Source organism: Branchiostoma belcheri, unplaced genomic scaffold (assembly GCF_001625305.1).
Source record: "Branchiostoma belcheri isolate BF01 breed outbred unplaced genomic scaffold, Haploidv18h27 scaffold65, whole genome shotgun sequence".
NCBI classification, from domain to species: Eukaryota; Metazoa; Chordata; class Leptocardii; order Amphioxiformes; family Branchiostomatidae; genus Branchiostoma; species Branchiostoma belcheri.
This window is the reverse complement of record NW_017804298.1, coordinates 193,227-220,077: the sequence shown is the minus strand read 5'-3', so window position 1 is coordinate 220,077 and position 26,851 is coordinate 193,227. Positions and strand designations below refer to the sequence as shown.

Here is a 26,851-nt window from a genome sequence, read left to right as displayed (position 1 = left end):
TACGCATCTTGCGCTTTAGACCTATTTCGCTAGGGGTCGCCCTTGCACTGCCCAAAAACGCAGCACGGTAAAACTCCGGTGCGAGACGATTCAGCATCCTACAGTGTATTTCCAACATGGCGGTGACAATGGAAGGACCGCTGTCGAAATGGACCAACGTTATGAAGGGCTGGCAGTACCGCTGGTTCGTTTTGGACGACAGTACCGGTCTGCTATCCTACTACACGGTAAGTTGAACATTATGGAAAGCATGACAACTATATGTGTATCCAGAACCGTGCTTTATCCAGGGCTATTCCCAGGCATGGTTCTGGATAGTCCACGCGTGTCCAGAAAATTTATCGTTCATGGGGAAAATATTTACGTTCTTGGATACGCGGAGACTATCCAGAATCTTGCCTGATTCTAACCCTGACCCATTCAGCATAGAAATAGATAGGCACGGTTCTGGATACTATAATAAGTCCTTGCTTTGAGGCTATATCTGTTTATTTTGGGGGGCGTGGATTCTTTAATGTCAGCCAGCACAGATTTTCTGAATTGATACTTGACACTACATTGAAATTGATTCGAAACAACAAGAGAATTAAACAAGGGACGTTCTTTGTTGTATGAATTGCCAAAAAAAGGAAGAAGAAGACAAATTTGCCCGATTTCTTCACGTTTTTTCCAGCAGAGTTTGTGGCCATGATACTAGTAAATATTATTTTGTGGTGTCACTTACAAGAAAATTATCAAATTATGAGTTCGAAGTAGGTAAACAGATCAACAGATATGTCTGTTAAACCCTTCATACTAGATAATCATTTCTTCTGCGTTGTGTTTTCTATTTAAGTCATCTCTGAAACCATTTTGTAAGTATTTGAGTCACTTGAAACCATGAACCTGAGAACTCGCCTCTGGTGTAACCCATATTTGGTATGAGGCCAAAGTTCAAGGCAATTGAGTTACAATGCAAAAGTAATAGTGATGATGAAAAAATTGTTGACAATGAAAAAATACAACTACTGCAGCTGCATATATTTCATGAGTTATTGTTACAATCCACCACCATACGACAAGAAAGCAGGTTGTTTCTGCCAGAAACCTGTTTGTAAGAAACAGGAGGAGCCAGAAGAAACAGATAAAAACCCACAGGTCCCAGGCCGGGGTTCGAACCCATGACCAAACCGGGGAACCAGTCCATATGCCAACACTCTAACCGCTCGGCGAAAAGGTCTAGACCCATTGGCCGGGTTAGTTGGTAGCACCTATAAACCCCCAACTGTTACACTGTGGTCGTATTTACCCTCCATGAAAATGGGGGTACTGTTTTTACTCCGTTTCATGTTTGGTCTGATATCTGAAGATCGGTGAGAAGGAACTGTACGATATTTGGCAGATTGATGGATGGGGCCTTGGAGATTGTGTAGGTTGACTTTGAGCCCCTGGTGATTGACCTTGGTACTGCAGTTTAATTTTTTTATTCTGTTGTTTTCGCATTATGGACTGTTTGTGCGATATTAAGGTAGCATGTAGTTGTTATTACCATGGTTTAGTGGTTTAAATTTGGGTCCCCTAGCTGTTTGCGTTTGATATTTACAAAATGTTTAATGTTGGACTTTTTGTGTTGAATGTTTGGAAAATCTAGGGGATGGTTTGGTATGATTTTTGGTATGTGGGTAGTTGTTGAGTCTCTTTGTGTTTTGGAGTGCATTAGCAGGTTGTCGCATATTTTTATTGCTTGATTTAAAAGGATTTTCACTTTTTCACCCCTACTTCATAATAGGATGGTCTGTTTGACCCAAAAGTTGGGACAGAGTGTTTTTGTTTATACCTCCAGCTGGTAGGTCAGACCCAGGCAGCCCTATCTATTTTTACCCCTATAGAGTCTGCAGGAAAATAAATCTTGTTTGTCTGGTCTGCAGGTCATTTGTCTGGTCATTGACCTACATGTACAGGCAAATGTAGCCTGGGTACCATCCCCAGTAGTATATTCGCAAACTCTATAACAGTTTGACTCATAATATCTCTATTGAAATACACCAAAAGATTACAAAATAACAAGCTATTTCATGGAGGGATGATGTCTACGACTTCTCCTTGTTTAACCTGCATTCCTCCTCCAATCATTTCCAGTCCAAAGACAAGATGATGCGAGGAGCCAGGAGGGGCTGTGTTCGCCTCAAGGTGGGTTTGTTTGTTTGTTTGTTTGTTTGTTTGTTTGTTTGTAGGGCATAACTGATGAACTGTGTAGAACTAATCTCCAAGCAGATCATATGGTAGCAAGGCAGTATCCATTGAACAGAGGAATGTCCATCAATGGATAACTGTCTGGATAATGCCACTGTCTGGCCAATTTGGTACTGTCTTTTGCAGCCACCAAGGATCTGCTTGGTGATTATGTAGAACAAGACTTGAAAGAAATACTGCCTTGTAAGTTGTTTAATGAAATAACACCCAACCATTCATTCAATAAATCAATCAATAAAGGCATTGATTCGTTCACTTAATCAATCAATCAATCAATCAATCAATCATTGAATCAACCAATCAATCAATTAATCAATCAATCAAATTCATTCAGACAAATTAATACATATTTCTGGTATCAGGTCCACCAGAGTAGTTTAATTCAGTTGAAAACATGTTTCTAACATGTAAAGTCTATGAAATAGAAGTGTACCGCGATTACTTTTGTGTGAAATTTCTATCAAAACCTAACTTTTCCTCATCAGGGGGCCAGCATTGGTACTGAGGACAAAACCAACGTGTACGACCCTGGCCACAAATTCGCGGTAGGACAAAACCATGGAAAACCTTCGGAGGTGGCTGGGTCTTTGGTTTCTTTATTCCTTTATTTTATAGAAGCCACTGGAGTAGCTCTTTGGCTACCAATCCATTCTCTATTGGTTATGGGGTTAGGCAGCAGGGAGAAGGTTAACCTTTGGTACACTGAAGTAGCTATTTACAATGTATCTACAAATTCTCCGTAGGTTACAGAGTTAGGCAGTAGGGAGAAGGTTAACTTTTGCACAAAGTAGCTATTTGGCTACCAATTCTCTATTGGTTATGGGGTTTGATCTCAATGAGAGGGTTATGATATACATTGTACATGTATATCATAAGGGTATAAGGGTTGACTGAGGTCTTAATATGTACTAAGGTCTTGACTGAGGTCTTATGTACTAAGTGTTGAGGGGTTTCTATGTAGAGAAGTAACATGAAGTGCAATGTGCTGGCGGCATTTCTTAAATTAAATTTCAATTCTTAATTCACATGCCAACATTAACATTGCAGAGATGTACGCAAAGTGGCCAGAATCGGGTTGGTGTTTACATGGTGACAAGGACTAAAAAAATTCACATATTCTGATATGTGCATATGAATACAAACACTGACATGGCAGTTCCCAATTTTATTTCTTGCTTAGGGTGCAGTGATAGGGATCGATGATGAAGATGACAGTACTTTCACCATCAGCTGTGATGGAAAGACCTTCCACTTCCAGGGTAAGTTCAGACAATACATGTAAACTGGAACTCTGTAGAAATGACTACAACTAACTGTCAGCCATTATCTGGCACTACAAAACAGAGCTTGGCTATAGTGTGGCGTCGGGTGGTGTAGTGGTTAGAACAATAGACTGTGAACCGGTAGACCCGGGTTCGATTCCGAGTCGTACCCAGTACATGTCTGAACATGCGCCCCGACGTTGTGCCCTTGGGAAAGGCACTTTACACGAATTTCCTCACTCCACCCAGGTGTGAATGGGTACCTAACTTCAGTTGGGGAAAGTCGTATTGAGGTCATCTTGTGGCGCCGAATGGCAGCCGCACAGCCCCTTGCGACTGTGTGTATCATTTGTATTATTTGAATGTTGTAATTGTTGTGATTTGTATTGCTTATTGTGTGATACCCTGCATCAATTCAGCCGTAAGGCTGCGACTGCATGGGTACTGTTTGGACAATAAAAACCATTTATAGCTAGCCAGTGCTGTAATTACCTTGTCTTCTTGGTATGTGGAAGCTAACTTCTTCTTTTTGTACAACTGTACATCAATTTCTTTTCTGTTATCCATACATTTTTAAAAAATCTTGAAGAGTAACTTGTCTTGGTTACAGTCTTAGCTAGGCCTCTGACCATGTAAACATTATGGTAGTCAGAGGTAGACTGATGTCTGTTAGTTTATGTTAGCTGACTTTATTGAGTGATGTTATAGTACAAGCATAGTACATTCACACAGGTGTAAAGAATGTTGTTTTCTTACTTCTGCAGCTAGAGATGCGGACGAGAGGGAGCACTGGATCTCAGCACTGGAGGACACCATCACTCGCCACTCCCAGTCTATGAGTGTAGGTCTTGTAGTAAGTGTTGCACTGTAGACATATATAACAGTATGCACCACCACTCAGTCTCCTAGTGTAGGTCTTGTAGTAACTATTAGTGTTATACTGTAGACATACCAACTACTTATTCACCATCACTGACAAGACTTCTGGTGTAAGTCTTCATGTACATACAGTACACTCTAGAAATCACAGCATTGACTTCACACGACTCAACAGGCCATACATTTTGATGTCCTTGATAAACTCCATCCAAGATTCCACGGCTCACCACAACCTCTGTTGCCTGCTAACTGTAATTTGGTTTTGTCTACAAGTATAACACACGTACAGTCAGCACGTGTAGGTGTATACAGAAAAACGGATTTTATGGCCTGAGTGCACCGCTGTGTTTTTGATGTTTCTGTTTCTCCCTCCAGTACACGAGCAGCGTGACCTCTCACCCCATCACCACCACGGCTGACTTCGACACCAAACTGATGGAGGCCGACGCCTACCTGCAGATTCTTATTAAACAGACTAAGGTGGGTTAACTCTAACCCTTGACCTTCAACCCTTAAACCCTTACCTTTAACCCCTAAACTTATCTACAGATTCTCATCAAACAGACCAAGGTGTGCTGTGTCTGTTTTGTTGAAAAGGTTCTACAAAAGAATACCACGAAAATACCACTTTGTACAAGGAAGATGAGACAAGAATAAGTCTAGATTTCACATGAAAGAAAGGTCATGACGATTGTGGATCTCATGAGATGATATGCCCAGGCAAGATTTAGGGATTTGGAGTGATTCAGTGTTTTGATTGCTTCTTTTTTTTTTACCATTCTCAGGCTCTGGAGGCCAGGAATGACGCCTGTGAGGATGAGGAGGAAAAGAAGGTAAAACTTTGTTCTATAATTTCTTTACACAAACTTGGCTTCTTGAGACTTTCTTTAAAAGATTGTCAAATATCATGTGACAGCTATGTGTTCTACATTTTCTGTCTTCAAAGTGCTCTTCTAATCAAGTCTCCTTTTTTTTCTTTCATCAGAGACTGCAAAGCTTGGTGGATGTCTCAAATGTGAGTACAGTACATGTAGGTCCACACATGCTGCGTCTATGTGTGCCAATATGTCAGCATGTCTGCAGAATGTATATGTGCCTGCCCAAGCCCTGTAATGTATTGTGATAGATACACTGATACCAATAGCACTTCTAAGTCTCTTTTAAGATGACAGTCGTATTCATATACATGTATTTAAACTCGATCTGTATAATTTCAACTATCAACACACATAAACCATATACATGTAGCTACTGCGAACAGGTTAAACTTCACAATGCTAAGGTAGCCTTTTGGCACCAAATTAGTACTGGTTATGGGGTTAGTCAGCAGGGAGAAGGTTAACCTAACATGATTTCTGTTCCCAGGCCATGTTGGAGTCCATTAAACACAGCATAGTCCTCATGCAGGTGGCCAAGGTAAAAAAACTTACAGTTTTGTGTTTCCACCATTTTCCGACTAGAAATACCTATTACCCTGTTTACACATGTATGTGTAACAGAGGTTCAAGACTTCACCAATGATACTCCTTTGATTTCTGTCCTCGCAATTTGAGAAATCGCTGCTTTGTTTCCATCATGTACATGAATAAATCATTTGAAGGCATGTGCAAATCATTGGTAGGCAAATCAGCCAACTGTCAACTTACACTAGCTAGCCATGATTTCTGGGTGATCACTGAATTTCTGGACATAATTGTCTAGAGAAATGTCCTGATATCTACATACTCTACTGCTGATTCTTTTGGCTTTGTAGTTATTGAACTGCTATTCAGACTGATTTTTTCTGTGATTTCCAGCTTTTTCTAGCAATAATGCACTGCCTTAGCAGTGAAAAATCCACTCTTCTGATAATTTTTTTCTGATTCTGACGTTGCTGAAATGGTCTCAGTGATGATGTTGATTTTTATGCAAATTATGGTTCTGATTAATGATTTTTAATGATTCTGATCAATGATTTTTAATGGTTCTGATTTTGCTGAACCTGTTTTTTTATCCCCCCCACAGTACGCCTGTGTCGAACACATGGTACGGTCCGCTGCCATATATGGTATCGTGTGTGTAGAATCGGTGGTCGTGATTTTTTGTCGTGTCGTGTGATTTTTTTTTTACACAAACCAGAAACTTTACAAAGCTTTAATGTATCTGGGAGCCATCCTGGTTAGTTTTTTGTCTTCCTATAACTGAGTTGGCATCTTGATTCCAATTTCGAATGATTCCAATTTGTTTAGTTTAATCTAACAGGTACAGGTATGAACAATTCCCAATGTTTGCTGATAAAGAAAACACCTATTATTTGATAGATGCATGCGAACAATTTAGCAATCATTTCAATTCAACTGTGATAACTCAAAATAAGAGATCAGTAAAGCTCTAAAAACTCAAAACAAGAAATTGTCTAAAATGAGCTTGGATTTCATACAAGATGTGTATGAATTAATGGAATGAAATGATCATAATCCATTCAAAGTTGAAATCATAATGTACAAAACAAGGAATTTGCATGATACAAATTTTAAATGAAAATTGGTGAATGAGGGACCGTGAAGGGGTATTACCAAGAACTAACCAGAATGGCCTCCAGGCAGCCACACGCCACCTACACCACATACACACTCCTGGCCTGGTCCTGCAAGTTTGGGTCACAGACAAAATTGTTCAGATTCAATTTCTATAACTTTTTTCCTTTTTTTTAAATTGTGAGTTTCCATGATGAAGAAAAGTTGTATCATTGCCTGCAAAAAGTTGTGCCCCATGTACTGTATAAATATTTTCGTAAATCAAAATTAAACATTTTTTAAGAAGGTATTTTGATATTTTTGTGTAAATTTTCAAATTTAATTCAGATCATGCTCTCAAAGCTGTGAAAGAACACTTCACATTTGAGTTAAACACTATGCTTCTTTTTATTTTTTACACTGTTGTTGTTCTGATCTGTTTTCAATTCAGTTTTGTGTTTGGACTTTTTTTTCAGTTTTTTGTTTGGGCTTTTCTGTGCCTAGATTTCTACAGTACATCTAGTGCCGCTGCTTGTAGCTGATTGCTGTAGTTCTACCAGTTGGCATAGTATTTGAAGTTTCGCTCCTTGCAAAAAAGCAAACAAGCCATCGTCAGACCTCAAACTCATCTATTTTTTTCCTCATTGATGTAAAAGGACTCTGGAAGGCTGACAACAATGAATGGAGTCCCAGGAACAGAGGATATCACCAACACTGGAGGCGTAGGTAAGACATGTTACATTTTGTACTTGTACACTGTAACACAGTATCCAGCTTTGCTATTAAACTGAACAATGAGTACATAGCTTCAGTTAGGGGTGCCCTCTTGAATGGGACATAATATAATAAAGCCAGAGGTCCCATGTTTGAGCAAAGCCAGACCTCATACATGTTAAAAAGAGTACCTGTATCTGAGTGTATAGCTGGTATGACTGCCCTTCGGCGTAACACACCAGCTTCAGAGTAGGGATCCATCCTCAGGCTGGTGTGACTGAGTGATTGAAAAATCTTGCAGTCCGGTCTTACACAACTTCTACTTACTGTACTTGAGTGACATGTTATGCCTATAGAAAGACAGATTACTAGTCATGCAAAACAAACAAACAAGCAAGACTAACTTGACCCATGTTGTTTCTTGTTTCCAGATCAGCTGAGTAACTCTGGATCAGACAGTACGGCCAGCCTGGAGCAGGCTACTGAAGCTTTGGAGGAGGGAGGGGGGCAGATCACAGGTAAGGATGGTTCAGTAATCATGGAGGAGGGAGGGGGGCAGATGACAGGTAGGGATGGTTCACTAACTATGGAGGAGGGAGGGGGGCAGATGACAGGTAGGGATGGTTCAGTAATCATTGAGGAGGGAGGGGGGCAGATGACAGGTAGGGATGGTTCAGTAATCATTGAGGAGGGAGGAGGGCAGATGACAGGTAGGGATGGTTTAGGTACAACAGGCTTATCATATCCAGAATCATGCCTATCTAGTTGTATGCCTGAATTGGTTAGGGTCAGGTCAGGATCAGGCACGGTTCTGGATAGTCTCTATCATATCCAGAACTGACACATGAAGACAATGTTGCTATGCTATGGTTTCATGCAAAACTGTTCTTTTTGCTATAATTTTGCCCTTGGAAGTTTTCACAACAATCCTATCAAACTCTCCATGTAGAAGGGACCATTGAGGCTTTGAGTTTGTTACTTGGTACTAAACAATTACTATATAGAAACCATCAACAAGCAGCCCAAATTCTAACTTCAGACCTCTGAAATAGGCAGAGTTTTCACGTCACATCCGCAAAGAATGTTTCAAAAGTTCATACTCATGTCTCTGTGATTCTCTCTCTATCTCTCTCTACCCTTCGCCGTCCCCTGTGGTGCCTGTGCCAGACTATGGGCAGGGTTTGGAAGGCCTGCAGGTGGAGGCTGGCACCCAGACTAACGGGAATAATGCACCTGTCTGTAAGTTAGGCTGCACAAAACCACTCCTCCTCGGTTCTCGCTTTCAGGCTTTCACAAATTCTTTGATTTGCAAATACACACGAGATGTACGGAATGTATTGACTACAGTACCGTTCGCGTTATAGTTAACCGGGTATCCCGTTACTAACGAGTTATTTTTTCGTCAGAAAATGGTTAGAAAATCGTCAGTATTTGGTTAGATTTTCGTCAGAAAATGGTTAGAAAATCGTCAGAAATTATTTCTAACGCGTTACCGTTTGCGTTAATGTGATAGGGTCGGATTTCATGTTTGTTTTGCGCGCCGACAAGACAATAGCAATTTGCCACCTCCTGGGGCGTCCGCTAATGTGTTGCGATGTTGCCCCTTGAAAAATAACAGCACCAGAGGCAAGTGGACATGTGATTCGTAAAATAACTTTGTGGTTTATCCATGTGTCGACTGTGTGAAGCGAATTGTGCTATCTTTTAATGCTATTCTATAGTTATTTCTAGCGGAAAATTACGTTGTGTAATACAATGTATGTCAACAAAGTGTAGCAGTGGGCAGACGATGTCTTGTACATTTTGTACCAGCGGCGGACTACCGCTCTCACAGGACGTCATGGGACGTGACGAAACAAGAAATATCTGCCGTAGAAGAAATATAAATCGGTAACTCATGCCTTAAATTCACGGCGGTTTTTGACACAAAAGAAAATTATTATAATTTTTGTAAGGCGCGCGGCTTACTAGTACTAGCGGCTTTAATACTCACGGTAAAATGTACCGTCACTCCCGGCGCAAGGACTCGGTTCGCCAGCTGAGGACTTTCCACAACCATGATGATATCATAGGTAATAAAGGAATATATAATAGATCTATCATGTGGAAATGATAATTGTAATACATGGTTCTATTTAATAGCGGTAGTTTCGTTTCTTATTTTGAGGGGGGAAACTGTCAAAAATCGAGGGAACGCAAACTGAGATCGGCTCACTTCCGGGTGCATAACGCCAAAATTTCTCGACGATTATATAAAAATGACCACTCATTTGCCGCCTACGGTAGCGTGTACATGGTAGTGCGATCATATCGTGCCAAAGTCAGCGTCAAACGTCAGAAAATCCCCGTAAAAATATAGTTGCAAAACACATTTCCCGCGCACTCAGGGCCGGTCGCCCTGGCCGCTGCAGCATGCTCATTATAATATGCAAGTAGCTACGCTCTGATTGGTTCACCTTAGATGACCTGCGCTGTGATTGGCTAGAACGAAGCCCGTTGCATGCTGGGGCGCCCTTCCCCGCGCGAAATGATCTCGAGAGAGCCACATTTACGCTGGTTTCTACCTTATTTCTACGACTAATTAGCAACATCCTAGTGACGAAATGCGTACTCAAAAGAATTTTCGGGAAAAAAATATATGTACATGTGGATTTGTGGTGCCTTTGGCGTAATTTTGTTGGTCACATACAACGTAATGTAACACGGAAGTGCATGGAGTCGGAGTGGCGGCACGGCTTTCCGTCCCACTCTAAACAAAACTCCAAGGACATAACAAAACTCCCCAAAACTGGTCAATAATTAGCCATAAAAATGTTGGTGGGCACGTGTAAATATGCTGCCTTTTTTCGAGTGTTATAGGAATTTTCCACGATGTTTTTGCACATCCCTAACGTTACCTCACGCCCGCCGCCTATTATGTACGGCGGACCGGGGCATTTATAACTTCAGATCATCTACATTGTAGGTTTGCTTATTCGGTGGTAAAATAAGTTAACAGAGAAAAACAGCAAACCAAAGTTGACAAACTATAGAAACGCTTGCCTGGGCAACAGTGACAAAAGAAAATGTCTATCTAATTGAATTGCGCCGGTGATCGTAAAACGTTTTAAACGTTACAATATAGTAAAATGCAGGCTAGATCAACGTTCCTTCCGCTGTTCCAGCGGTGTGTATCGGTAATTTCCCGCCCCGCATGAGGTAAATTAGTACTCCTCCCATTATTCTGTGATGTTACCGCGGCCTGCATATGAATGCAGAAGTCTAACGGAAAAGTAACGGAAAAGTAACGGAAAACTTACGCGAAAGTTACGGAAAACTTACGGAAAAGTAACGGAAAAGTAACGGAAAAAAAACGCGTTAGTAACGGCCGTTAGGGTAACTATAACGCGAACGGTACTGTACATGTAACAGCAGCTATATTGTTTTATATTGAATGCAAGCTGTATTGTCAGGAGTCACTGGTACAGGTTCAATGTGTCATACAGACATTGTGTAGCTCAACATAATCAGTCATTTAATATATCAATCAGTGACTGTTTTGAAAGGTAGCAAACACGTACCCCCCACTCACCCTACTCTGCAAGGAGGCAGGAGGCCAGAAGAGCTTCACAAGTCTTAACCTAGTCTTGTGTTCTTGTGAGACTAGGACACTCTGTGATCAAGGTGTACAGTGGACTTTGCAGATTTGGAGTTACGTGTTTGCTACCTTTCAAACCAATCATTGATTGATGAATGTTCTACTGATGGTTGTATTACGCCTCCAGTGCTGCCAGTAGACACCAGCACCCAGACCAGCAGCCACCCCACAACTCCTATCAACGGTCCTGCCGTCACACTGGCTCTCCAAGTTCCTGTCCTGCCACAGACATCCTATTCTAGCAGCGAGGATGAGGACTTCTTTGATGCAGACGAGTTCTACCAGGCTTCTCCAGAAAAATCTCCCAGGTAGGAGGCACTGTTCTAGCTAGTAACAGAGGGAAACCTTTCCCGGAGAAGTCTCCTAGATAGGAGAGCTCCCCAAGCTCTATTCTAATGCACTGTTCCTTAGCACTGCTCCTTGCTCCTTGAATTTGATTTGTCTGTTAAGAATAAGGTTGTACCAGAGGGAAAAGTTTCAGTATGCTTCACAATGCTAAAAGTATCAAGCCTTCAGTGTACTACCATGCACTACAGATACTCTGTCTCCTATTTAACAGAGTGAATGGAATGGTCCACTATAAACAAACAACAACCTGTCTGACAACAATGCCAGCATGTGACACATTGCCTGAGACTAGAATAGAACAAGTTTCCATGTGTTAAACATGGTGTACTTACATTGTAAACTGAGTGTGTAAAATGTTTATTAAAGATGATAACTGGGTATTGCATCCCCCTTTCTGTATGTGAGCAATGGTGTACTCCATTACCAACAAACAGCAACTTACTTTTAGGAAAGAGCAACAAAGTAGAAAGCAAAAAGGCAAAAAAACTGTGTAAAATGATGGTTATTTAAAACAGTGTAAAACTGCATTGAAAAGTACATGTACCAAAAGTACATATACTATCAATAGTAATGCTAGATAGTTAGTTTGCGTGTTTCACAATGGTATCATCCACTATAAACAAACAATAACTAGTCTGACAACAGTTCCAACTAACTCCTAGCCATGCGTTTAACATGTGCTAAAAACTGTGTAATGATGGTTAACTTGGGTAGAGCTTTGTAAAACTGCAGTTAAAAGTACATTACACCATTAATAGTAATGCTATATATAATAGCTAGTTTCTGTGTTTCACAATGGTACCGTCCACTATAAACACACAACAGACAATAACCAGTTTGACAACAATACATGACACATCGCCTTAGGCTACAACACACTCCTAGCCATGTGTCACATGGTCCAACTTCTGTATGCATCACTACACAAGGGTCCCTTGGGGGTTACCACAACTCTCTAACTACTGTCTAACTACCCCATTCATACCTTTCTACATTTTTACTATATGGTAGACATGTAGTGAGTTAATAAATTAGATTGGAACAGGAAAATTTCAGTCAAATTTGAAAAGGAAAGTTGTTTTTGGCTTTGAGGAGAAGAGTTTCAGTTTACCACATTTGTAGCCACCTCTGTGACGTGTTAAGGGTGTGACGTTTTTAGTAACAGATGTGTGAAACAAGATGTCTCTACCTGTACCGGCGTCGCTCTCTCTATTTTACGAAGATTTACCACATTTGTGGAAGGATTGGTGACATTATAACAAGTGACTATATCACCTTTTCAAGATGTCAACCCTGAGACCAGACTGTAAGGTTTGAGCCACTCACACCGGGAAGGTCCCCTACTCTTTTTGATAAGTGTGTACGTATATATGTGACTCTACTTAAACACAGGACCTCTGGACGTCCCTAACTGAAGATAGGTACTCATTTACACCTGAGTCAAGTGAGGAAATAGGTGTAAAGTGTCTTCCAAGGACACAAGATCGGCGGCATCGGGCAGGATTTGAACCCTCAACCTCTTGAGTCTGAGTCAAGTCAGGAAATAGGTGTAAAGTGCCTTTCCCAAGGACACAACAAAGGAACCTGCCAGGGATTTGAACCCAGAACCTTCAGAATCTAAGTCAACAACTCTGACCACCTATTGTTGCTCTCTCTGTTTCTCACAGCCGATTGCCAAATAGCTTCCAAGACTCCTTGAGTCACGATGATGCGGTGAAGAAACTTGACCAAGACTTGCAGGAGGAGGAGAAGGAGAATATACCTGAAGTGTCGGTGACAGGGGCTACACCTGGCAAGGAAAACCCAGGTGAGAATGTCTTCTATGTTACACTATGGTATTGCAGTTATTTATTTATTTACCAGTTTGGCTGTTCAACCTTCACAGCTAGGGCAGCCCAACTAGCCTGTGACTATTACAAAGGGCTTGCCCTGCTGACAAAACATTACAGCAACATATAAGGTGGCTTAGCAATCTACATTGGTTATGAACACTGTATTGCATGATAATTGTACCAGGTACAATGTATGACATTTACTGCTATTAAACAACAAACATACTACAAGACTTGCTTACCTTTTCAAAAGACTACTGGTATCAGTGGTCGAAATACTTTTTTCAGTGCTCTGCAATGTTGCAGAAGAGTCAAAATTTTGTTCTGCAATTTTGAAATACTTTCTGCAAATACACACTTAAAAGTCCGGATCTAAACCCATGGCATATACGAGGAGAATCCAGGTGAGATACTAGTAGCTTCTATGACTTGTAGATGTCACACTATGGTATTGTAGTAAATGGTTACTGTATGTAAACTTGACATGACAATTGTACAGTTCTATGTGTAACATCTAGCATAGTACACTGCCACTCTCATCAATAAACATACATGTACTATTAGACAAGCTTACACAAAAGATACATGTATGTAGTATGGGGTAGTCATGTTATGATTACAAAGCAGAACTTAAATCCTCTATCATACCAAAGGTTCTATGCTCTATAGTTAACCTAAACATAACAGTTTCTATAAAGGCACAACACAACAGAGATACAGTGCATGCATTGTGTCAATAAATTCCTGTGTCCAAATACTGATTGTTCTCCAGATTTTGGCACTTCTTTCTTCTTTTGTCCAAAGAGGTTACAACCTCTTTGCTTTACTACAAGTCTCTGATAACTGAAATATAATAAGGAAATTAGTAAAATATTCCCTCTAGTTATCATGTTTGCAGACCAACAGACATTGTTGAAACCATATCCTCTGATGCCATGAAGTATTGATTGAATGAGCAAAGTTTGTTTTGAAAAGGTTGACGTGTCAGCAGCTGTGAAACTCTTTCCCAGAACTCTTTCAAATCTCCAGGGATTTACCCTGCCTTATATAAACTTAATTGCACAACAATGGCACAAGGTACAACATATGGTATCTACAGGAACAGTGTATTTGTTTTAAAAAGATAACAGTGTTCTTTAAAATAATTTCAATTTAAAAAACTTCTCATATTCAACATCTATTATAGTATTAAGAGGGATTTGATTATTTTTGATATCGCTATACTTACTGCTTGAAAATGCAGTTTACTTAAGGTATTCTATGGCAAACTAAATTTAGTGACATATTAGATTAGTGGCATATAAGATTGTCAGTGTGTGGTAAATAATTATACTTAACCCTCTGAGTTATACATGTATGTTATGTATGTACTAGTCAAAGATATCCTGTATTTATTTTATATACAGTAGAGTAGAATGGGGAAGTGTACCTAGTTTAGCTTGTTCTGCTTTCAAATTGTTAATTGTGACAGTATTCTATCAGTGTCCTTTCAACAGTTACAGATGTATGCAAATGAAATCATTGACCTATAAAACTATTCATGAAAATGGAGCACACACACAATTAACATTAAGAACAGTAACTGTTACTGCATTGCTGTTTAAATATGACATGAAACCTAGGACAATGAAATATAACTCTTACAGTTCCTGATGAAATTATAGTACACATGATAGCCATTACTCAATGAACAAATATGTTTGCTCAAAATATAGTATACGCACTATTCTGATATGAAAGGGAACATCGAGTCTTACACATCATTCTTCCAGTAACTGTTCTTTATGTCTACAGCCAATTAATTATGATCAATTAAACACTGTCAATGACGTCACTGTTAGCATGGCAGCTGCCTCAGAAACTGACACCAGGGCTCGTGAATAATGTTCTTTTGACAAGGAAACAATTCATGATTATTTTGACAGCATACAATGACAAATTATTAATGTCTGCTTTTGTTTGCATCTTAAAAGAACCTTGATGTCTATCTTGCCATGACACATCAGGGCTTGAAATACCTTTTTCTGCATACCTGCACTGGTAGAGGTAAAATTACTTGCACCTCTCAGAATTTAGGAAGAATGAATCACACTGAAAACTATTCAGAAACCTTTATTTCTAAGCTTCAAGGCTGAAAATACTGGGTGCATTTGCACCTTAGTTTACCCAAATTTGGAGCTGTGCACCCTTTGTTTTCTGCGTGTGCAAGTATTTTAATTTGTACTTAGGTTTACGTATGTTAGGATGTTAGAATCGATGTATAGTAGTATACAGCATATTCTGCATGTATACTGACTTCTTGCTTGTTCCTCATAGATGTGACAAAGCTTCTGACTGGAGTACTGCTGCTTGTAGCTATACGTAGCCATGTGCCACCTACATCGGCTACATATAGCGTCAAGAAGCAGCACTCCAGTCAGAAGCTCTGAGGAAGGTGTCTGATAGATATCGAAACATTAGCCTGGGTGCCATCTGATTTGTAACTGAAAAAAAATCTGGGATGGCACTTAGGCTATGAAACAAGAAAGCAACGTAGGTAGAATACCTGATTGTATCTAAGAAAACTCCAATATCCTAATGAGTATGTACATGTATATTAACTGCTTGCTTGTCTGCCTTCAGATGTGATGATGCGAGGTGGGATCTGTATTGTGACTGACTCCAGTGGTGGAGAGGAGGAGGCTACAGAGAACATGGAGAACCACCAGTCAGTTATCACCCACCTTCTGTCCCAGGTTAAACTGGGGATGGACCTTACCAAGGTGGGCTTTATACATTTATTAATAGCTATAGTCATCCTTCTTAGTTTTAAATGCCTCTAGGACTATGAGGCACAGATAGAATACGTAATTTTTTTCTCTGTCTCTCTCCCCCTCTCTATCCGGTTTAATGTCTGTTGTTCCCCGTAACCAAGGGATAGACGTGCTTGCACTCTGATGCTGGGGTATGATCTATTTATTAGTAGCTTGCCATTTGCCTCTGTCCTGTGGTTCTTGGGCACAGCAGATGTACATTTTACATGGTACATAACTATGTTTTTTCAGACTGATGAGAAAGTGAATCACTGTATTTTGTTCTTACTAGATAATAGAAAAAAGTGCTGCCATGCAAGGATTTGATAAAATGGAAATCTCTGAGCTGTAGTTTTGTTGTTCTCTGTAGGTTGTTCTTCCGACTTTCATCCTGGAGAAGCGTTCCCTGTTGGAGATGTACGCAGACTTCTTCGCACATCCAGACCTCTTCTCCAGGTAAGAAGGAGAGAGAGAAAGAGAGATAAAGAGAGATTGTTTTTTCTATGAGTTATGATGATGTTGATGATAAAAATGTGCTTATTTTGTGTTGATTTTAGATAACTGTTTATTGTGTGTTGTGCTTTTAAAACATTGTCTACTTTTCCTTAACATGCCAATAGGATACAAAGTTGTTGAGCATTTTTTTTAGCTTTTTTAGCATGGATTTCCAAACGTGTTGGGGGTAATCAGCATCTGAAAGAGGGAGAACTTAGCAAGAATTTGGCCTATATTTTAGCCCAACAGCTGCCTTTCATTGAGTCATTCATTCATTCAGTCAGTCAGTCATTCAGTCAGTTATTCAATCATTCATTCAAGTAAACAAAAGTGAGCAATCTGGAAGTTGCTTAAGAATTGGATTTTATTTTGTCACCACTACTTCATGATCCCATGTTGTCCTTCTAGTATCCCAGATTTTGAGGACCCCAAGGACCGTATGATCCAGGTGATTCGCTGGTACCTGTCTGCCTTCCACGCCGGAAGGAAGGGCTCGGTGGCCAAGAAACCGTACAACCCCATCTTAGGGGAAACTCTCAGGTGCTTCTGGGACCTCGGAACTGATAACCTAGATGGGGAACAGGTAATATAGCTATTGTTTGAATATGTAGTGGTTTATCAGTGTTCACATGTCAAGCATTGAATAGTTTGTAATAGGCATCCTTCTAGCAAGATTAAATCACTTTACAGCACCCAAACATCCACCCTGATAAAGCCACAGACAGTAGAGATTGGTGTTAAACAGACTAGCATTCTTCCATCTGGAAAGATGATAGTAGCACTCTAGGTAGTGTTGTAGTCAAACCCCTTCTGCAATGGTAAACAGTCCTTAAAACTGGTCTGTCAATTAGGATAAAAAATTCTTGATTATGTAGCAACCAAATAAATCACAAAAATACAGTTCATTTCATAACTGATTCAGTTGAACAAACAATCTACCGGTTGTACATTTAGAATGGTTCAAAGCTGAAACCTGTATTGTATTAGTATACATGGCTATAGGAACGTACTGTATCCTTACAGTTTAGGGAAAAACATAGTCATTAAAATACTTATATTTTGATGTTGTTCTTTAGGAACTGGTGACAGATGGTCCCATCCCGTGGGCTACCAGAGACAACGTGACGTTTATAGCTGAACAAGTCTCGCATCATCCTCCCAGTAGGTTTATCTCTCATTCTTTCATTCATTCACTCACACATTCATTCTCAGATACACACTGACACTCCCATATACTCAATGCATTCACACATTCATTCATTCATTCATTCACACATGCATGCACTCACACACACACACACACAAACATACACAAACACACACGTGTATGCACACCCACTATTTGCACACCAAACCAACGAACCAAAGAACTATGTATTGAATTCTTCTAAGGCCACTAAATAGTATCAGTAGGTGTATTTATACCAGACTATTGATTAACTTTAAGTATCAATTAATTACATTTTGTTAGGAATTAAGATTAGGTTTTGTGATTTGTTGTTTTGTCAATTAAAATGCTTTGTTTTTTTCTTGCAGTTTCTGCATTCTATGCTGAACACTACAACAAGAATATCTCCTTCAATGCCCACATCTGGACCAAGTCAAAGTTCCTGGGCCTGTCTATAGGAGTGCACAACATTGGGCAAGGTAAGGATATGGTTTGGGGCAACACTACATACATGTAGTTTACTACATGTAGTATCTGTATCTGTATCTGTATAGCCGGTATAACTGCCCTTTGGCATAACACACCAACTTTGCAGGCAAACAGAGCGGTGGCAGCTGGCTATATCACACCGAACAACCTGATACACCCAATCTTTGCACATTTATTGGAAGTGATGTTTAAAGCTTTCTAGTGAATGATGCCTCAACTATCCCCCAAAAATTTTGAGGACAATAAAAATTTGGATACAGTAAGACTTAGTAATGTTATAATGACCAATACAAATAACATGATAACAAGATTATCATTAGATTTTGATTTTTTATTAATTTACTGCTTTCTTTTCCCTACAGGTTGCGTTTGGGTCCGCAAGTATGATGAAGAGTACATTGTCACATTTCCTAATGGCTATGGAAGGTAAAAAAACTTTTCTAGCATCTGACTTGCTCTTTCTTCTTGCTGTGGATGAGGAAGACTTTAAAAAATACTACTATTAGATATCTTCTGAAATGAGGTTCTTCAATGTACATCTAAACTCTGGAAACATGTTAGAGCTGTCCATATTTACAATGTATATTGTTGTAGCTCACTGAAGAGCTACTCTTCCACTGGTTGTGACAGAGAAGACAGACACTATTTACAGTATTTACATGTTCATTGTACTGGGGAAACTCCCCTAGCTCTTTTCTACATAATTATATGCAAGCACAATGAACAGTGGACCATGGCCTAACGTCCTGTCCTAAGAACTGTGACCCTTTTCAGTAGTATGCATGTGGGGTGAGCCGGGATTCAAACCCCCAACCTTTTGGTCCAGAGGTTGGGTTGCCAACCATTGGACTAGGCTGGTAGAACATCATATCACCAACCTGGCCACACATTGAAGTAAAACTGCTGTGTTGTTTTTCCCCAGGTCTATCCTGACCATCCCGTGGATGGAGTTGGGAGGAAAAGTCACCATCACGTGTGCCAAGTCAGGCTACAGCTGTAACATAGACTTCCTAACAAAGCCTTTCTACGGAGGGTCTAAACACAAAATCAAGGCAGACGTCATGTAAGTACACAACTCTATAATATATACATATCACAGCTGTAACATAGACTTCCTCACCAAACCTTTCTACGGAGGGTCCAAACACAAGATAAAGGCAGAAGTCATGTAAGTACACAACTCTCTATATACATGTCAGAGCTGGAAATAGGGTTATTGGAGTTTCTTTTGATAACACACTCGTATATAGTATATCTCTGTATATCAGAAAAGTAATGTAACCCTTTTTTTGAGCCCATAGTTCTGTTTGCTGACATTCTACTTTTTCACACAAAAAATTTGAAAAGATACCGTGAAATTGCCTTTAGTTTAAGCTATAGAATTTCAAAGTCAAGTCCTAAAGAAAGGTAGTAAGGCTTGTGGTTACGTTTTGCTGACATTTCACTTTTCTCCACCAGGGGCCCGAGTGAGAAGAAGCCGTTCTGTGTGATAGAAGGGGAGTGGAACGGAGTCATGTACGCCAAGTGGGCAACTGGACAGGTACTTTGTGTATATTTTCTTATCAATCTGGACTTGAAGACGACATGAAACCAATGACAATGAAATAACAATTCATGGAAATAGTCAATAGGCATTGATAGGCATTACTCAAGGAACAAAGACGTTTGTACAAAAAATTTTGAACATCAAATCATCCTTCCAGTTCTTGATTCAGTAATGCCATTAAGGTAAGCATGGCAGCTGGTTTAGAAACAATGGTGCGACAACTTGTGAAAAATGTTTTTTTGGTAAACAAACATTGATGAGTCCAATTCTTGTCCTTGAGATCGCAGTTCAAACCAGTTTCATAATGACTTCTACCATCACAGATAAACTTCGAAGCTAATTATCTACTTCTGTTTTTCAGGAGGAGGTTTTTGTGGACACGAAGAAGATGAAGATCATGAGGAAGAAGGTACAGAAACTGGAGGATCAGGGAGAGTATGAGTCCAGGAAGTATGTCATCATCTTTACTTTATCTTCCTTTATCCTTCCGCTTATGCCTGGTGCGGCGTTGCAGGGAGATGTAGTTATACCTTGAGAATACCTTGAGAAACCCTCAGAGTAGAAGGCTGTCAGCCTGTAGTCACACTCTCCTTACTCTAGGTATTTTCTCTTGCTCCCACAGTCGTCTAGTCTCGTCTTAAAACTGTTAACTCTTTCAGCCCTCACAACTGTACTGGGTAAGGAGTTCCAAGGTTGGACAGTCCTTACTGCAAAGGACTGGTGTCTCAGTGTTGTTTTGGCAATCGGCACCTTTAGCTTCAAACTACAGTGTATGCCCTCTGGTTTTCTCACACTGCCTGGTTTGAAAGAAATTTGTTGAAGTTCCACTGCCAGGTGTGTGGCCTCCCGGGGTGTCATGCCGTGTGCACTGAGGGTCTCCGCTACTCCGTCTATCCATCGGCAGTGCGGACTCCCTCCAGCCCTTACTCCTGAGTGCCTGGCAGTGTAGGCCCTTAGGGCTGGTTGGGTGGTCGGCATTCTCATAACATCAATGTTGTTGTCATGAATCTTTTATCTAAGAGTTGAAGAAACAAGAATCTTGATCCGGCTTTAGCTTACTGAAGAGCTAATCTTCCACTGTTCGTGACAGAGAAGACAGACGCTAGGTACAGTATTTTCAATAAGTTGTACAATGAGCCTTAGCTTAATATCACATTATAGGCACCAATGCCCTTGACAGTTATGAACATGCTGGGTGCACAGCAACAGTCGTGGGATTCAAACTCTCAACCTCTTGGTCCAGAGGCCAACCCATAACGTGCAAAAAGTGTAGGGAAGTAAACTAGAATTACCTCATCAACATTAAGTACTTTAGTGTACATCTTTTGGAAGTAAGCTGTCAATAAGGTTAGAATAAGATGAGTCCTAATATCTAAGACAGTGATCCTGTCAAGAAAAGTTCAAGGGAAAACATTAATGTATGTTTCTTTATTCTTCTTTTTCTGTAGACTCTGGAAGAGAGTGACGGATTCCCTCAGCAGCAGGAACATTGACCAGGCCACGGAGGCAAAACAGTTTCTGGAAGAAAGGCAGAGAAGAGAGGCCAGGGAGAGGAAAGAAGCCGGGGTCAAATGGGAGACCAAGGTATGGTACTCTGAACCTTAAACCTTGAACTTGTAACCCCTTGAAATGATAACTCAGTATGTCGATGAAGGTTAGACATCCAGGTAATGATATACACAAGAAATCAGTTACTCAAGGAGTCAGAGCAACTTTTCATAATCTATCCAGTTGCTTGAGTAACAGTTTTCTTGTGTATAACTTAAAGTTAGTATTCTAGTTTGGTATGAACGAAACTTAAGATGTCATTATTGGCTTACAGGTACATATACAAATACATTGATTTTTTTTCACACACATACAGTCATGAATGTGCACAAAAAACACTTACAATGCACCTTAAAGAAATTTGAAGCTGTACTTACATAGTTTTTTTTAAAGAAGAAATGGCAGCTGAAAATGCTTCTTTTGTTTGCAGCTTTTCCATGAGGATGGTGAACAGTGGATCTACGACAACCCCTTGCAGAAACGACTGGAACTGCAGGAAAAGATGCAATAGTGCGGAAAACACAAGACAATCAACCATTTAGTGCTGAAGGCAGAAAGCTATGATTTCTACAGTCAGTTCCCTGCTATATTAGCCTATATTTCTGAGGTTGAATGACAGTTTATTTCCACAAGGGTCTCTGAAAAACTTCCATGAGCAAGCTATCAAAGCAGATGCATGATGCCACTTCAAATAAGTGCATCCTTGTTCTGATTTTGATCTTGCTTGTTGTATGGGAGTGTCAGAAAGAATAAGAATTCTGAGCTTGTACAGAGAAAATTTATAAGATTATAATTATTGTGACACTGGTCAGTGTATTTAGAATCTGTAACTGTTGTTATTTAGGTGGTGTAATGTGATTGGTCCATTTCCACCACATTCTGGTAATTTGGAGATAGATGGTGCTATGTGATTGGTCCATTTCCACCACATTCTGGTAATTTGGAGATAGATGGTGCTATGTGATTGGTCCATTTCCACCACATTCTGGTAATTTTGCAAATGGGGTAATGTGATTGGTTCATAATTAGCCAACAATGAAATACAATATAATGGTGCCATGTGATTCGTCAATTTTCAAATCCTTATATTTATAGCTCTGCCATTGGCTGATTCAAAACTTTGAAATGTTGGTGACTGAACGATTGGCCAGATTTTCACCAATAACAGGTTACAAAGCCACAATAGTTTTCCTGGACATCACAACAGTTTCCCCATCCCTTTTTCCTCGACATTCCGATTTCGATCATTTTAATACCGAAAATTAAGTTGTTGCTATGAGGAATATCATATATTGTACTTTTTAAGGCTTTAAAAAAATTACAAAGGGAATACATGTAATTTAAGACCATAATTGTGTCATTAGAATTCTATCAAAGTATATACTTAAAACTTTGTATCAGTTATTATTGTTTTCTTACGATTCAATACGGTCTTGCTACTATGGTCTATGGACTTTGGTCTTGCCACCAAATGGTCTGCTTGGAGGTTATATCTCCGTCAAAATTAAGTAGGTACACCATATCAGCATATGTGTCTGAATTCTCATGACATTTACATGAAATAAGCACAAAGCATTACAGTACGTCTTCCACATTGTAATTTATGATTATTGAACCACACTTGAGAAAAATGCATATTAATAGGCCAAAAATTTTGATGTTAAAAATCTCATATATATGTGTTAGAGTGCTATGAAGAGCCAAGCATTTAGGCCACATACATTTGTACATGTATGTCTGAACAAAGTTTACCTTCGGCCTGCTACATATAAGTTAGCCATTTGGCACCAAATGTGTATTGGTTTGGGGTTAGGCAACAGGGAGATGGTTAAAAACACAGATGGTTATACCTTATGTCCATTTTAAAACTTCCACTGGTGCAATTTATGATTAACTGAGCGGAATTAAGTAGAAATGTAATGTGTAAAGTGTCATGGACAGTAAAATATTGATGTCGTACATCTATATACACAGCTCTGAACAAAAACAGAGTGTCATGTACACATAGTTGTCTGCCATTCTATTGTTAGGGCCATTGCTGATTTTCTAGGACACTGTATTACTCGATTTTGAAGGAAATGTTTAAATAAGTAAAATTTATGATTATGTATTTGTAGTCAAACTAATTGTATTACTGTATTGAATATCAATTAGGAACTTTTCAATACAAGGCTTATTCTGTAAAGTTGTTGTCTGAGAGTTTTTCTCCTATCGTTTAAAATGTAGTGCCTTCAATAAAACATACCAATTCGATTTTAAACTATGGAAAACTCTTTCTAAAGACCCATTTGCTGTTACAAGAGTGGGGAGAAACGACCGTTTACAAATGCATTGGGCTATCTGACACGGTCTCAATTTAGCGCCGCCCAGTGCCGAGTTAAGGTACTGCAGCTATTGGCCTCGTCACAATCCGACTGGACTGCATCTGGCCGTGATACGGTCTTAATTTAGCGCCGCCCGGTGGCTGGATAAGGTACTGCAGCCACTACCCTACATCTCCCGCCGGGCCGCTCCTGATATCTGCCACCACAAGCAGTATGCATATGACCGTCCGGCGAACATAACTTGTACTATTTGGGTAATCAGGATTAAAAGACATTGTCACGGTCTCAATTTAGCGCCGCCCAGTGATGAGTTTCAGTACTGCAGCGGCTGAAACCTGCCGTCACCAGCTGTATGCATTTAATCGTCCGGCGATCATAACTTGTACTATTTGGGTAAGCAGGTTGTAAAACTACGTTGCAATCACGTACGTAACGCACTTGACGCAGAGACGGTCTTAATTTAGCGCCGCCCAGTGACGGGTTTCAGCACTACAGTCACCGACATCTACCGTCAAAATTAACACGCACCTAACCGTCAGGCGGACATAACTTGTACTATTTGGGTAATCAATAGATAAAATAAGACGACCGACTGTTAACCTCTGACCTGTTTACTACAAAATACGTAGCCAGGAAAACCTCTCGACTTCTCATTTCCAAAGCCTCAGCCTTCCTTCACAACTGCGCATATGTTACCCTAGCTGGTTATGCAACAAGTTATCGTATTGTGACATTTTCTTTGTTTGGAGGAAAATAAACTTAAGTTTCTGACGATGTATTGAAGGCAGAAGTCGTAGTTTAGTTTCGCTGGCTGGTGGTATGCAGGTCAAAGGTTAACAATCGGTCGTCTTTATTATCTCCTGATTATCCAAATAGTACAAGTTATGTTCGCCGGACGGTCAAGTGCATACTGCTTGTGATGGCAGATATCAGTGACTGCACTACCGAAACACGTCACTGGGCGGCGCTAAATTAAGACCGTGTGAGCGTTGGCCGTGACAATGTCTTTTAATCCTGATTACCCAAATAGTACAAGTTATGTCCGCCTAACGGTTAAGTGCGTGTTGATTTTAGCCTTCATAACATGAGATGTCATGGACTGCAGTACCAAAAGCACGTCACTGGGCGGCGCTAAATTAAGACCGTGTCACGGTCATATGTGTAGCTTATGTATCTGGAGGCCAGGAAGCTGCAGTGCCTTCACGTGTTGTTAAATATAGGCGACGCTTTAAGACGTTAGGTCAAAGGTCAGGAAGTTTCGCCAGGTGAGACGGCGGCATGTTTGATGGTGTTGCCATGGAGTTCCGGACGGATTTTACTAAATTTAGATGCCTTGCTGCGGAAGGGAGTAGGCTCAGGTACAATGTGGGGTAGGTGTAAATGATTTGTTCCGTTTCTGTAGATTGTGGACAGTTTCTTTATTAATTTCCCTGTTGGTGACTGAATATATGACCGGTGATGCCTTGTTGTTGTTGTTGTTGTTGTGTACTCCTCAATAACACGTTGAGCCATTTCCACTCCCCAACTGATAACTTTTTTCTTGGTGGACTAAGTGAACGTGTCTATCTTAATTCTCTGTCGTGATTGTGAACTTTACGTCACAATTGCCCTTGTGTCGGTATTGTATTGTTATTAAATCTATTCCACTACACTCCCGGCCTGTTTCTGTAGTGCCGATTGCCGAGCTTGTCCGGGCGATAAACCGTGGCCAGATCTGACATATTTCTCCGGCTGGGGGACTGATGCAGAGGTTCAAGGCAACTGCGGACATGCTGATGTTGTAAAATGTTAAAAATGCAGGTAAACACTTTGAAATCATATATCGATTCTGTGACGAATGGGAGTGTTGTAAAACTGCCATGGCTACCCTGTCTAGCAATCAGCCTAAGTATAATCACCTGTGTTAAAGATGTACATCAACATAATGTACCCAAACAGCCGTTTTGGTGTCCGGACCACGAGCGAAAGATGCGTTCTATGGAAGTGGTGTTACGCCTAAGGATAGTGGAGTGTTTGTATTACTTAAACGTTGACCATTGTACATATGGTCAAACCCGAATTAAAATCGGGTCAAACCGTCACAGCAATGTGACGATGTGCAATGTAAACTAAAGAAAGTTACACATGCCTACAGTAAACTCACAGTCAACAAATGATATCTGAAACTTTATCCAAGCTCTCTTGGCTGATTTAAAAATGTTGCCAAAGTTGATGAAATGCATATATATATATGTGTGTGCTATCTATGTTATATATGTTGTTGCAATTCTTACAATCGAATTTCCGAAACTATCGGTATACAGCAATTAATGTGATGATTATAAATGCACAGATAGATAAAATGAAAGTAAGAATAAGATTCTGTTGATGTATCATATTTTGTCTTCTATTCTTGTCCATCTTTTATGCTTCATAATAAAGAATGCTTTCCCATGATCTGCGCCTCTGTTCTTGCTTCTGCTTAACAATTCAACAATTAATATATGCAGGTTAATTACACTCACCTGCACAGGTGTATATGAACATAATTTATCCAACTTAAGTCCCACGAACGAGAGATATCTCCTATGGAAGTAGTGTAAAGATTTGCCGGGGTGTAGGCGGGGTTTGGGGTATAAGAGGCCGAAACAATATTAAACACGGTATTGAGGGGAGGGCTAGAGGATTCAGGGAAATTGTGGGGTAAAATGAACTTATAAATGAAGATTTTGCTTGATTTTTGTTATAACTCTGATATAATGTGACATCGTGTTACGTGGCGTCATGCGGCACAGTCTGGTGCGGCCAGACCGGCCTTAAGGGCACCGCGAAGGGCCCTAGTTTTCTGAGACACTAGCTTCCCAGACAGAGAAGTAGTGATCTCCTAAGCCATAGGACAGCTCAGCTCAGCCGTCCAAGGCTCGTACATGACAACCCACTTGGGTTGCCATCTACTCCCAAATTTAAGGGAGGCTGTTATTCCGTAGAACAACATGACCACAAGATGTCATGTCAAGGGGTCCGGAGTACCTCTCGGGAACTTTTGTATGTGGTTTGATCGTGTAGCCTTATTTATCAAACTACACAAGAAAACGATGTTCAACATCAGTA

At 40.2% G+C, this 26,851-nt stretch overlaps 1 protein-coding gene across 1 annotated transcript; it reads left to right on the top strand.

Annotated features, from left to right (window-relative positions):
- Positions 1–77: 77 nt before the first annotated feature.
- LOC109483494 (oxysterol-binding protein-related protein 9-like) lies at positions 78–23,622 on the top strand. The gene is made up of 26 exons (XM_019786523.1): positions 78–227; positions 2,119–2,169; positions 2,718–2,777; positions 3,413–3,491; positions 4,259–4,347; positions 4,749–4,853; positions 5,159–5,206; positions 5,359–5,388; positions 5,739–5,789; positions 6,378–6,398; positions 7,525–7,594; positions 8,014–8,100; positions 8,750–8,821; positions 11,347–11,527; positions 13,226–13,374; positions 16,022–16,161; positions 16,562–16,647; positions 17,095–17,269; positions 17,763–17,847; positions 18,223–18,333; positions 18,706–18,769; positions 19,266–19,406; positions 19,802–19,883; positions 20,251–20,339; positions 21,338–21,473; positions 21,868–23,622. The coding sequence occupies exons 1-26, from the start codon at positions 117–119 to the stop codon at positions 21,946–21,948; spliced, it is 2,394 nt and encodes a 797-aa protein (XP_019642082.1). The 5' UTR covers positions 78–116; the 3' UTR covers positions 21,949–23,622.
- Positions 23,623–26,851: the final 3,229 nt, after the last annotated feature.